A 12,316-nucleotide genomic window follows, 5' to 3' on the forward strand; every position below is an offset into this window, starting at 1 on the left:
TCCAGTGAGTCTGGGGCACAGGGCAAGGACGGAGCTGGTTCAGAGCCCCGAATCTGCCCCACTCACACCCTGGCCCTGCCACTAACTTCTTTCCAGGGAGAAATCCCTCCACCGGAGCCCTCACCTGGAAGGGGCTATTCCAAAATAACAACCCAGGCGACCCAAAGGGTCGGGAGAGACTGGGTTGTGTCCGATACAGAAGCATCCACAGAGGGGTGCTCCAGGATTTGTGTGTGTCGTCGAGCCCACCTGGTGTTGTTTTGGGGGGTCTCGCTCATCTGTATACGTAAGGACGGACGTGCTGACTGGTTAGCACACATGCTGTCCTCCCCCCTCCCCGGAAGACCCCACAATTTCCACCTGTACAGCAAGTGCCGGTGGCATAAACTTATCATGGTCACTGGACCAAGAACAGCTCACTGATGTTTTCCCTTTGGGTGATTAGACCAGTAAGTTCCGTTCCTCTCCCTGCTCCCCTCTGACCCCAGAAATAAGCCACCTGTCCCAACATGGGCTTGTCATCTTAGCTGACAAAGGACACTGACGCTCTGGAGCCACCAAACCACACCGGTGATGAGGCCTACTGAATCCCCAGGTCCTGCTGTCGATGAGAAGCTGGGTGTCCGACAATTATTGAATAAATTATTACATAAATTAACAAATAAACTGGGGTACGGAGCCCGACTGCCAGATTTGAACATTAACTCTGCCGCTGACTGACCCTGAGCGAGAAGCTTCACCTCCCCAAACCTCAGCTTCCTCTCCTGTGAAAGGAGTAATGCCAGCACCAGGAGTAACCAGCCCAGCCAGGCACAGCCGTTTCCCCGGGGCCGGTAGTCAGCGCTCAATAAAAAACATTTTTATCTTACCGCTCTCTGTCCGCCCACAACTGTTGAGTTAGAAGGCAACGAACTCTCTCGAATTGACTGGAAATAACCCATAAACAAATGGATGAATAGTATTATCCTAAGACAAAAAGCCTTTGCCATGGCAATACAAAAGTGTCTCACGGGTATTTGATCCCAGATGAGGCTCTGTTCCAGCCCCTGAATAACAAGGCTCAGAAAGGTGGCCAGCTCTGAGGGTCATCGGACCCGTCAGCACGATGCGGAGTTGCATGTGCCTGTGACACCCCCGGCGAGCCCAGGGGCCGCTCAGGAGCCGGCCAGCCTCCCTCAGCCCCTCCCGGAGACGCCCTGGTGATAACTGTGCAGGCTTCTCTGAGGCAGACAGAAGCCACTGCAACCAGGCAAAGACATTGAAAATCGACAATCAGAAGCCGTTTCTGTCTAGAGGGAGCGAGCACAGGGCGTGGTGAGGAAGCACACCTCTAGTCGTCGTTCATAATATTTATTTTGGAAAAATATTTTAAAAAGGATTTTCTTCATTAACAAAACAGTAAAAAACTCAAATAACATTTGCACAATATTCCATAAATACATTTATATACAAAAAAATATAGTCACATAGACCCGAAGTGCCTTTGTACATATTTACCAAAGATTTAAATTATAAAAAATGAACATCACAAAATACTCAAGCTTTACAGATATCATGAAAAATATTTTTACAAGTCCAAAAAAATAACACACATTTTTTTTCCACCTAGAAAAAACACATTTTAGTATCAAAAAGGACGATAAAGGCAGTGTTTGTGATTCTAATTCAAGAAAAGACCGGCTCATGAGAACCCAAAATATACACTTCAGGCAGTGCATGCTTCTCACGTAGTAATTAAGTCCATTCATTTAAATATATATTTTTTAAAAGCCAACTGTCCATAGTGCAATGGGAACGTCCTAGAAGGCAGTGCAACAGGCCCCTTGGCCGCCGCCGAGCTGCAGCCACGCCGCGTCCCCAGCTGGCCTCGGAAGGGAGAGCCGGCTGGGTCCGGATCGGTTCCTCAGCAGCAGTCCGTGGGTCTCCCTTTCCTCTTTCAAGCAGCATCCACTGGGGCATATATCCTTGGAATTTTATTTAATTTAAGAGAAACGGGAACTTTGCCGTATCACTTCCATTTCACACCTGGTGGGCCCACAGGACAGGATGGGAAGTTAGCTCCAGACAGAGGTCAGCACCCTCTGACTTCTCCCCCCCCCCCCCCCCCCCCCGCTTCCGCCCCGAGACCAGGCCCGGGCTGCGCACTGACCTCGGTCGCTATGACGCACTCGTCTTTCTCCTCCGATATGACGTACACTGACTGGTACTTTGTGTCTTTTGAAGTAGAATACACGGAGTCTGGTCTTTTTCTTTCAGGTGCTTCTCCACTGAGGGGAAGATAAAAGAACCACAAGAAACACGTGAGAACAGGAAAAACTGACCAGCGCCGGCCCAGAGTGCAGCACCCCCTTCGGGGGTAAAGCTCAGGGGTAGAGCGTCTGACCGCAGAGTGTGGCACCCCCTCGCATCGGGGCGCCCTCCCAGGCCGGCCTTCCCGCGTGTCCCCTCCCGGCCCGCAGCACGCACCCCCTGAGCGTCGGGGTGCTCTTCTCCTCCCCTGCAGAGCCCTGGGGCTGGCCCTTGGCGTCACGCTTGCCATGGGGGTCCCTGGCGGCGGCCGCAGCGTCGCCCTTGAGGTCCTGCACTAGGTTATAATCCACAGCAGGGTAGCGGGCCTTGAGACCGTTCTTATCAGCCCCGTGGTCCCCGTGGAAGTCAACCTTCTTGTTGGTGTTCTTGATCTGCGTGGCCCCGATGACGCTGACACAGATGTCCTTCTCGCGCTGGCAGTTGGCCAGGTTGTTCATCGTCTCCGCCTCCCCACGGCAGGGCTCGGCAGGGGGCCGGTCCTTCTGCAGCCTGAGCCGCACGCAGACCACGGCGGCGGCACAGCCCAGCAGCAGCATGAGGACAAGCACCACGCCGGCACAGACGGCCACCCAGGGGAAGGGCCCGGCCTGGCCCTCCACGTACTTCTCGGTGAGGTCCACCACCACCGCCGGGCCTGGGGGCGGCTCAGGCAGCAAGAACTGGCAGTTGGGGCCCCCGTAGCCCCGGGCGCACTCACACAGGTAACGCCGGTCCCTCTCGTGGCAGGTGGCCCCGTTGTGGCAGGGCGCGTGCTCACACCTGCTGACAGGGGCACTGCAGTTCCTGCCTGTGTAACCTGGGGGACAGGTGCAGGAGTACTCGTTCACGCCGTCCCGGCAGGTGCCCCCGTTGGCACACGGGGAGGAGGCACAATCATCCACGTTGTCTTCGCAGCGCCTCCCGGAGAAGCCAGCCTGGCAGCGGCACAGGTAAGCATCACCAAGGTCCACACACTGTGCACCTGGAACACAGGACACATTCTGAAGCCTTGCCACGTGTCAGTCCTGCAAGGTACACCAGGGATGCGAGACAGACGAGGCAGCCGTGGCCTGGACACAAACATCAGGGGAGGGGTCTGGTCCAGCTCTAGCTCAGTAAACTGCAAACAATACAGCTGATATCTCATTTCTTTAAGTATTTTTTTAGCGTTTGTTTATTTTTGAAAGAGACAGAGTGCAAGCAGAGGAGGGGCAGAAAGAGAGAGAGGGAGACACAGAATCCGAATCGGAAGCAGGCTCCAGGCTCTGAGCTGCCAGCACAGAGCCGGACATGGGGCTTGAACTCGTGAACTGTGAGATCATGACCTGAGCCGAAGTCAGATGCTCCACCGACTGAGCCCTCCAGGCGCCCCAAATTTATTTAAATTTAAAGAGAGAGAGAGAGAGAGAGAGAGAGAGTGGGGGAGGGGCAGAGAGAAAGAGGGAGACACAGAATCCGAAGCGGGCTCCAGGTTCTGAGCTCCCAGCACAGAGCCCGACGCGGGGCTCAAACTCATGGGCCTTGAGATCATGCCCTGAGCAGAAGTCGGACGCTGACTGGGCACCCCCGCAGCTAACCCTCCCAGCAGCTCCGCTCCCACCGGGGCAGTACACGGCGCTTTGGCTACAGCGTTGCATTCACTTTCACGACATCCCACAAAAGACCCGGTCTGCAGATGAGGAAACTGAGGCTTAATGAGGCTGATGTGCTTGCCTGCAGTTCCACAGTCAGTGAAAAGAGCAGGGTTGACAACAGAAAGGAAGAGGAAGAAAGGAGGGAGTGGAAGAGGTCTCTGTCCTTCGAGAGCCAATCTGTTAAACCTCCTGCTATTCTGCCTCTAAAATAAAGCAGCCAACCTTTCTGTTGCTTCAGTGGGTAGAAACAAACAGGAGGCAGAGCCTGAGCCCACAGGACCACCACGCCCTCTGTACGGCACGTGGACAGCAGAAGGACAGGGATTTCCTCTCTGTCAATCATCGTGGCTAATGGCGAAGCTCACAGAAGGCCTGGCATGTCTGGCCCCAGCTTCTCTCCTCTACCCACTCACAGGGGAGCAGGGGGCCCGTCAACAGACCACACTTCTGCACAGACACACCAGACGGTTATGTTTGGGTGACAGAGCTGAGCCGGGCTTCCCTCCAAAAACAGTCGCTGGGCTGCCATTGGAGCGCAATCTACTGAATCATGGCCCCGACTCAGACACCTGTGGTGCAATATGACCTTGAGAAGTCATCCCACCTCTCTGCCTCAGGCTCCCCCTGTAGGACGTGAGAATCCACACTCCTGCCTGCCTTTCTTGCTCCTTGAGCATTTCCAGGCTGGGGGATAACACTTCTGTGAAGAGTTTCTGTTCAGTTGAAAGGGCTCCATAACCTCGGGGTAGCTTGCAAAGTGACGTGTTTGGTTGGAAACGAAACGCGTGTGCTCTCTAATGTATTCTCATCAGTGCTGACCACCTGACAAAGTCTCAGAGCGGCTGGGGCTGCCGTCCTACCATGAGAACAGGGTGAAGAGCTGCAGGAATCCACCTTCTTCTCACAGTTAAAGCCGGAGAAGCCCAGGGGGCAGCGGCAGGTGTACCCTCCTTCGGGGTTGTCTGAGCACCGTCCCCCGTTGAAGCAGGGGCCGTCGGCACACGCCATGGCACTCAGCTCACAGATTCTGCCGTAGAAGCCGGGTGGGCACGTGCAAGAGTAGCCATTCTCAAGATCCTGCGTCGCAGAGAAGATAAAGCCCTGTCACAGGGTCGCTCCAAGAGACCCACGTGATGCGTATCAAACCAGCGCCCCCGTTCAACAGGAAATCCTGCTGGGGCCGGACTCACCGTGCAGCTGCCTCCATTCCTGCAGGGGCTGGCGCCACACTCGTCGATCTCCGTCTCACAGTTGGCCCCTGAGTACCCCGGCCGGCAAGAGCAGGTGTAACTTCCCTGGCCCGTGTTAGTGCAGGTGGCCCCGTTCCTGCAGGGCTTGTGGTGTGTGCAGTAGTTCAGGTCTGCGAAGGGCAGAGGTGGGAGAAGGAGGAGAGAGAAGCCCAGGGTGAGACTCAGGGAGACCACATCTTCCCCGTGACGAAGCCAGGGAAGCCCAGGGCTGCTGGATGGGGCTGGGGGCTCACCCTGGTTGCAGAAGAGGCCACCCCAGCCCTCCTGGCAGTTGCACTGCCAGGGCTGCTGGCAGGTGCCGTGGAGGCAGCCTGGGTACCGGATGCACTGGTCACAGTACCGGCTCTGCCAGCCCACTCTGCACCTAGGAAGAGAGCACGTGTCAGGCAGGCGCCGGCACCACCGGGCTCACGGTCACACACACGCCCGACCCATGAGAAACCACCTTCCGGCGACACCAACACGTCTGGCTCTCAAACGAGGCAGAACACCAGAGTCTCCTCGGGACCCTGCAAACACGCCAGCGCCTCAGAGGGTCTGATTTCTGGGAGTGAGGCTCGCTGAGACAGCATTTTTAGGGGCTCCCTAGGTGGTCCTAGGACGCCAAAAAGTTTGGGAATCCCTGAACTAAACCCATCTTCAATGTCAATTCCTTGCAGACAGCTATCCGTACGTTCCCATAACCACCGAGGGGCTTCCGTGACCGACAACCCGTGACTCTACGTGTTTCTGTATGTTTACTAAGTAGAAACACAAGAATAACGGCTCCAACCCTGACAGCCAGCTACTCTTACCTGAAGTTTTCAAACCATCACCCAGAGCTACTTTACAAATACACCAGGTACAAGGAGAAGCAGAGAAGAGAAAAACCCCTTTTGCACACTTACTTGCACTCCCCTGGCTTGTCACAAAACCCATGCAGCTCGTCGCATCCTGGCAAGCAGATTGCTACAAGCAAAGAGAAGACACGGGGTCAAGCCCCACCCCAAGATCCTCCCCAACACAACCGGGGGCTGCTGCCACAATGCGGTTGGGACAAAACTTGCTCAGCTCAGTTGGCAGACCCAGCGGAGTTAATCTCCATCTGTGGAGTATCCACGGTCCTGCCTGGTAACTGCGGACTTCACTCCGCCCTGGGATGAGCATTCTTCTTAACACAGCGGCTCCAGGACAAAAGAGCGCGGAAACCCCCACCCCCACCCCATCCCCTTTTCTTCTGAGAGGGTCAGAAGTCCTTCCCCCTCCTCCTCCCCCACTTCCCAATTCTATGCACAAAGCTCCACCTCTTAATACCCAGAAAGTGTGTGTGTCGATAAGGGTGGACAGCTGGTATGCAGAGTACCAGGGCAAGACAGCTGCTCTATTGTCTCTGCTCTCCCAGCAGCTGCCCCAGTGCGACAATACCGCCTCCCCCGCCCCCCGCCCCCACCCGCACACACACCCCCGGCGTGTGTGTACACACACACACACACACACACACACACACACACACACACGCGTGTGCGCGCGAGCCCTTTCCGCCAATGGGAGCTGGCGTGCGCTCCCGCCGCCTTTGCCCGGAGAGATCTAATCGATGGCACGCGCTAGCTGGGGGCGGGGAGAGGCTCCAGTGTTTGAATAAGAAGAAAAAAGTTTAAGTTTACGGCTCCCCCGCAGCGAAAAAGAGGAGGGAGGGGAGCGGACGGAAGGCAGCAGGCAGGCCAGAGGTCCCCGCGGGGGTGGGGGCTGATGTGGAGCTGGCTTCCTTCACAGAGTTATGAAACTCATCGATGAGCTGCTCCAAGTTTGTAAGACAACAGAGCCCGCTCAGGCCCGGGCGCAGCTCAAAACAATGACCTACCCTCACCCCCAGGCACGAATCAGAACTGAGAGACCTCCCTGGCAAGAGGTTCTGGGCCTAAGGACAAGGAGGGAGGTTCGCCTGCTCCAGGGCAGGAGAAGGAAAAGTCACCAGGGTTTCTGGGGAGTTCCAGGGCCCACCCAACCCCTAACTAGAGGGAAACCCAACCCCTGGGTGTGCAGACTGGCAGTGAGGCCTCCGCAAGCTGAAGAGAGGCCTACCAACCTGAAGCAGGCCCAGGAGCCAGCGGAAGCCTCGCAGGCCTCCCACTCTCCACCAGAATCACGGGACAGGCAGGGCCCGTCGCCTTTTGGTGAAGGTATTTCTTCCCCAGGCAAGGTGTTTTGTGAGCGCAGTGTGCGCTCTGGCAGGCGGGCCCCTTCCCCTGTGGCTCTTGCCTACCCAGGCCTCAGCTGACACACACGGTCTCCTGTCCACAGACCCCTATGAGGGACTATGTCATTAACAACACACGTGCATCACGCAGAGTATTTGCAAATACGCTCAGTCTGCGAAAAGGCCAAGCACACCAACTCTAGAAAGAAAACGAAGCATTTTTCCAATGAGACGCTGTCCTGGCAAAGAGAACTGGTTTGGAGCATGCGCCTCCACATACAAACTCTCCTCTCTGTTCCTCCCTTCCTTCCTCCTCTCCCTCTCCCTCCGGCTCACTTCCTGACCCCTGGCCCTGTCTCCAAAATCCTCCCTGATTAAGAAAGGCAGCTTCCCATAGCGGAAGTTAAGACTTCTGAGTTGACCCCAATCCCGCTGCTGGCTAGCTGTGAGGTCTCGGCGAGTTTCTCCAGCTCTCTGGCCTCAGTTTCCCCACCAGGGCATCACTCCACTGCTGACATCTGAGGACCCCACTAGCTCACAGAATACTCCCACCCCCACTCCCTGGGAGCTCTGGCCTGGAAGTAGACCAAGGAGGGAAGCAGGAACTCACGTTCAGTGCAGTACTGGCCTTTCCAGCCAGGATCGCAGACTTTTTCCCCCCTCTCCCCGCAGGTGAAGTGGCCGAAGGCGTCGTCTCGGGGGCGACAGAAGACGGAGCAGCCGTCCCCGTAGTAGTGCTCGTCACACACAAAGCGGTAGGAATACTTGAGGTCTGTTCGGCCGCTGCTGTGCAGGTCCTGAGACCACTCCTCGCCCACAGTCAGGTGCCTCTGCGTGGCCAGGCGGCTGATGAGTCTTTCTGGGTTTTCTGTGGGAAGACGGTGCTCCCGTTGGTTCTGACCAAGAACCCAGAAGCTTGGGGCACTGGGGGAAGTAGAACTGACGTGTGATGCAGGGGAGGAGGCCATAGGCCCTCCACCCAGAGCCTCCTGCAGGAGTTTGCAGAATGTAAGCACAGAAGCTGATTTCTGGTGGAGACAAGAGGTCAAGTACGTACTGACTGGGGAAGCTGTTGACTTGGTTTTGGAGTTCTTTGATTTGTTTTTACCTGTTGTGAGGTCATCAGGAGAATCTGTGTGAAGGGCTTCAATGATCAGCGAAAAGGTGCCCTGGGAGAAAGGGGGAGGAGACAGAAGATAAACTAGAAATGTTAAAAACCAAAACCCAAAGGGACGCTCTCGGGTCACCCAAGTCCGGAACCGCCTGGGGTGCGGTGCAGATCTGTGTGCCCAGAGCAGGGTCTCCGGACATCTCTTGCCTGTTTTCACTTTCCTCAAGGAAATGGAAGAACTTTTAAAGAGTGGTTTCCTGACGTGTTTTTTCAGCCTGTTAGTACAGGATATCACATTAAAAAAAAAAAAAAAAAAAAGGCTGCGAGTAGGCGGGGCTGCAGGGATTGTCATCAGTCACCGGGTGGGGGGGGGGGGGGCTACACACAGGGGCCAGGGGCTGTCATGCTGCGAAGGCAGTTCAACCTGTCCATAGACAGGGCAACGAGAGAACTGTCCCCCGAGAAGGCGCTCGCTGGACCGGGGAGCTACGGGCAGAGGCCGGTTCCGAAACCTCCCAGACCCTCTGCCTCTCGGCCCCGCGGTAGCCCGGCTGTCACTCTGCCGCCTGAAGGGTCACTCGGGGCGTGGAGGCGATGCTCCGGGCCTGGTCCCTTCCGCCGCCACCCTGAGGACCAAGGCGCCCGGCCGCCTCCCCTCCCCGGCACCCCGCCGGTGCGCGCCCCCAGCGTGCCTGGCGCGGGGCTGACCCGTCGAGGCCCCCGCCCCGCCCCGCCCCGCCCCGCAGGTGCAGCGCTCACCGGCCAGGTAAAGCCGAAGGGGAAGCGGATGGGGTTGCTAAAGGCGGGGTCGGCGCCCGCGCCGTCGGGCAGGCTGAAGGAGTCCACGCCCAGCACCGGCGTGACGGCGCTGCCGTAGGTACAGGGTGGCTCAGGAGACACGCTGGCCTGATAGTGCTTGAGGCACACGCGGAAGAAGGTCCTGCAGGCGCACGGCGGCGGCCCCGCGCCCCCGCGGCAGCAGTTGCGGTTTCCCAGCAGCCCCTTCTTGTTGACGAACTCCTGAAGCTTCAGCTCGAACACCCCGGAGGTCCAGACCTGGGGGAGGGGGGGGCGGGGGGCGGGGCTGAGGGCGCGGGGCCCTGCGCTCCGAGGCTAGCTTTCGGGTTCACCGCGGGCTCCGCCGGCCTGGCTCGCCACCCCCCCTGCGCCCCCGGTGCCCTGCCTGACGCCTCGCGGCTCCCGGGTGCCCCATCGACACCCGCCCTGACAGCGGGGCCCTGGACACCCCAGCCGACAACTTACCTGGCACAGCAGGGCCGACACCACGGCGAGGGCCAGGGCGCACCGGCGGCCCATGGTGCACCGCTGGACGCGCTCGAGCTCCCCTGCGCCCCCGCCTTCGGGCCCTAGAACTGCGGGGGGTGCCCGAGGGTGGCCGTGGCCCCCCAGGAGCGTGGACAGAGAAGCGCCGCCGCTCCGCCGCGGGCCGGGGTGATCAGGGCTCCTTTCTTCCGGAGCCCGTGTCTCCTCTTTCGGGGGCTGCGGTCGTCCAGATCCGCCCTGCGCGGGTGACGGCGCTCTGGGGGTGCACGAGCAAAGGGGCTGGCTCTGAGCCTGCTGATGGAGCCGCAACTTTCGGTTTTCCTCCTTTCTTCCAGTCCACCAGTAGGTAGGGGTCGTTGGCTTCCTGGTTTTGTCTCAAGCTTCTTCCCAGGAAAAAAAAAGGGGGGGGGAGGGGAGGAAGCGTCCAGATTTTCAGCTTAATTCCCAAAGAGCTTCCTCCGAGTCCGATTAGAGAGCCGAGGTCTGGAAATCCCACCGGCGAGGCGATAATCCCGGGCCCCGCGGAGCGCGCGCAGGGACCCCGGCGGCGGCGAGTGTGCGCGGCGCGCCCTGCGGCTCGGGCCCGTGTCACTCGGCGGCGGCGTGCGTGCCGGGAGCGTCCCGGACTCGTGTGTCCCGCGCCCCCGCGCAGACACGCGTCTCCCCGAAGGACCCAGCCGGTGCCATCCACATAAACAGCACGGGGTCCCGGCACAGGGCGGCGGGTGGCGAGCGGAGACGCCGCGCCACGGCTGCGCGTCCGGTGCGCGCTCGGCCCGGCCGCTCTCCGCGGGTGCGCGCCGAGGTCTGCGCTCGCCGGCGCCGGCCGCCCTTATATCCCGCCGGCCGCCCGCATGGCTAATGAGATGCAAATGAGCAGCCCCCCAATCTGGCGAGAGCTGTCACAAAGGAGCCACTTTTCCAAACCCTCCTCTCAATGGATCGCCAAATGGTCAGTGAGCTGTAAAATGTGCAACCTCCTCCCCGCCCCCACACCTCCCCGCCCCCGGCCCTCCCCTGCCCCCGCCCCCGCCCCCCGCCTTCCTCCGCACCACACAAAACGCGCTCATTTACATTCCTGCAAAATGTTCGCCGCGAGAATCCCCTGCGCTCGCGAGGCGGGGGCCCTGGCCGCGGCCCCTCGGCTCTGCCGCCGGCCGCAGGCTCCCGGAGCCCCGCGGGGACACGCGGGGACGCGCGGGGGCGGTGCCGAGCCTCCGGCCCCGCCGAGGGCCGCCCGCCTGGGGCCGCCGGACGCGGCCTGGGACACTCGCCCTGCCGACGCGGTGTCTGCGTGCCGTCTCCCCGCGCGGGCCGGGCCTCGGGGTCTGGGGGCGCGGGGGCCGCGAGCGTGGTCGGAAAGGGGCGGGCGCGCGCAGCGGGCGGGCGGCCGTGAGTTTCGGGAAGTTTGGGAAGGTCTGACATCGACGAGCCACCCGGCCGAGGACGGCGACGCTGCGTCCGGGAGTCCTCCGAAAGCAGGGCTGAGGCGAGCGCGGCGCCCCCGGGGACCCCGGAGTCCCCACGCCCGCGGGAGGCCGCTGGTGGGGGCGGGGTCTGGGTAGCGCTATGCGCCTCCCTCCCCCCCCCCCCCCCGCCAAGCTGGGAGATCCTGACGCCTCAAACTAGTGCCCGCACCCCCGCCCCGCACACGCGCGCGCGCACATACACACGCGCGCGCGCACACGTCCTTCCCGGAGCGATTCTCGGCCACCGCCACCTTTCCTGGGTGTCCGGCCCCTCTCTCCTGGGTATTCCCCCCTCGGCCTCCCTCCGCTTGGTAAAAAGTGAGTTTGGTGTGTGTCGTTCGCGTGGCTGTCATTAAGGCAGTCTGTTATTGTGCGAGGCTGAATCAGTGGCTCTTTGTGCGCTCAGCTGTATGGTAATGCGGACCGCACCTGCTCCCCGCACAATGCCGAGAGAAAGAGCTCCCCTCCGCGCGCGCCGCGGCCTCTGCAACAATGTCCGGCACATGTTCTAAAGACCTTCCAGCCCGCCCCCCCCCACCCGAAATCTTTACACAACCATCACCTTATTAGGTTTTTACACGTCCATCAGACACTAGAACTTTTGTTTTCATTTTTTTTAAGGGAAATGAGTTTATTGGGAGGGCTGAGAACACACGTATCACACAATGAATTATCTAAATTGCTCTCATGCTTGTGTGCTCAATGCAGAATTAAGGTGGCGCATGGACCCCTACTCTGGCATCCAGCTTCATTAGGCACACTTCGGGGTCTTTTTCCCAACCCTGTCTGCTCCCTTCCCCCTCCCCCAGCACCTACGGCGGTGTCATCAGGGTGGAAGGTGTGAATGTGGGAGTAAATGTCACTCGGTGTGTGACACAGCCCCAGGGTGCCTGGCCACAAGGGCCTCGCCGCAGGTGTGCTACAGCCACCTTATTGGTGGGAACCGGTGCTGTCCTGGCAAAATGTGACCTTCATTGCAGTGGGTGTGGAGATCACAAAGTACTGTTTAATGAGCAGGAAGAGAGGAAATACCAAGTAAAACCACTGTAAACAACAATCTAAAATCACTTGGGGACTCAACCATGGCCATCCTTCTGGACGTT

The 12,316-nt window shown here is 59.3% G+C and overlaps 2 protein-coding genes across 4 annotated transcripts in view; one reads left to right on the plus strand and one right to left on the minus strand.

The window, feature by feature from the left end:
* Positions 1 to 1,382: 1,382 nt before the first annotated feature.
* Positions 1,383 to 10,693, minus strand: DLL1 (delta like canonical Notch ligand 1). 3 transcript variants are annotated; one of them, XM_047859750.1, is made up of 11 exons: positions 9,724 to 10,691; positions 9,220 to 9,516; positions 8,458 to 8,518; positions 7,960 to 8,217; positions 6,061 to 6,121; positions 5,407 to 5,537; positions 5,114 to 5,283; positions 4,784 to 5,000; positions 2,467 to 3,271; positions 2,150 to 2,267; positions 1,387 to 2,025 (listed from the first exon to the last, which is right to left on the minus strand). In XM_047859750.1, exons 1-11 carry the CDS (start codon positions 9,775 to 9,777, stop codon positions 2,020 to 2,022), a joined length of 2,178 nt encoding a protein of 725 aa, XP_047715706.1. In that variant the 5' UTR covers positions 9,778 to 10,691; the 3' UTR covers positions 1,387 to 2,019. The 3 variants fall into 3 exon arrangements, with proteins under 3 accessions (XP_047715704.1, XP_047715706.1, XP_047715705.1); XM_047859748.1 differs by having other exon boundaries at positions 1,383 to 2,025; positions 7,960 to 8,518; positions 9,724 to 10,693; XM_047859749.1 differs by lacking the exons at positions 9,220 to 9,516; positions 9,724 to 10,691 and having other exon boundaries at positions 1,388 to 2,025; positions 7,960 to 9,194.
* FAM120B (family with sequence similarity 120B) overlaps positions 9,393 to 12,316 on the plus strand; it is a 112,335-nt gene continuing 109,411 nt past the window's right edge. Inside the window, exon 1 of the transcript XR_007152342.1 lies at positions 9,393 to 9,508. The gene's annotated coding sequence lies outside the window, so the exon portion shown is untranslated. The remainder of the gene's footprint in view (positions 9,509 to 12,316) is intronic.

This window comes from Prionailurus viverrinus, chromosome B2 (assembly GCF_022837055.1).
Source record: "Prionailurus viverrinus isolate Anna chromosome B2, UM_Priviv_1.0, whole genome shotgun sequence".
Classification (NCBI taxonomy): Eukaryota; Metazoa; Chordata; class Mammalia; order Carnivora; family Felidae; genus Prionailurus; species Prionailurus viverrinus.

What these genes read in the sequence shown, in the direction of transcription:
- DLL1 (XM_047859748.1), bottom strand. Translation starts at nt 9,777, where the DNA reads ATGGGCCGCCGGTGCGCCCTGGCCCTCGCCGTGGTGTCGGCCCTGCTG. An exon ending in AGGCCAGTACTGCACTGAAC is followed by an intron (nt 6,122 to 7,959) that starts GTGAGTTCCTGC and finishes CTTTGCTTGTAG; the next exon opens with CAATCTGCTTGCCAGGATGC. An exon ending in TGGCCTCTTCTGCAACCAGG is followed by an intron (nt 5,284 to 5,406) that starts GTGAGCCCCCAG and finishes TGCCCTTCGCAG; the next exon opens with ACCTGAACTACTGCACACAC.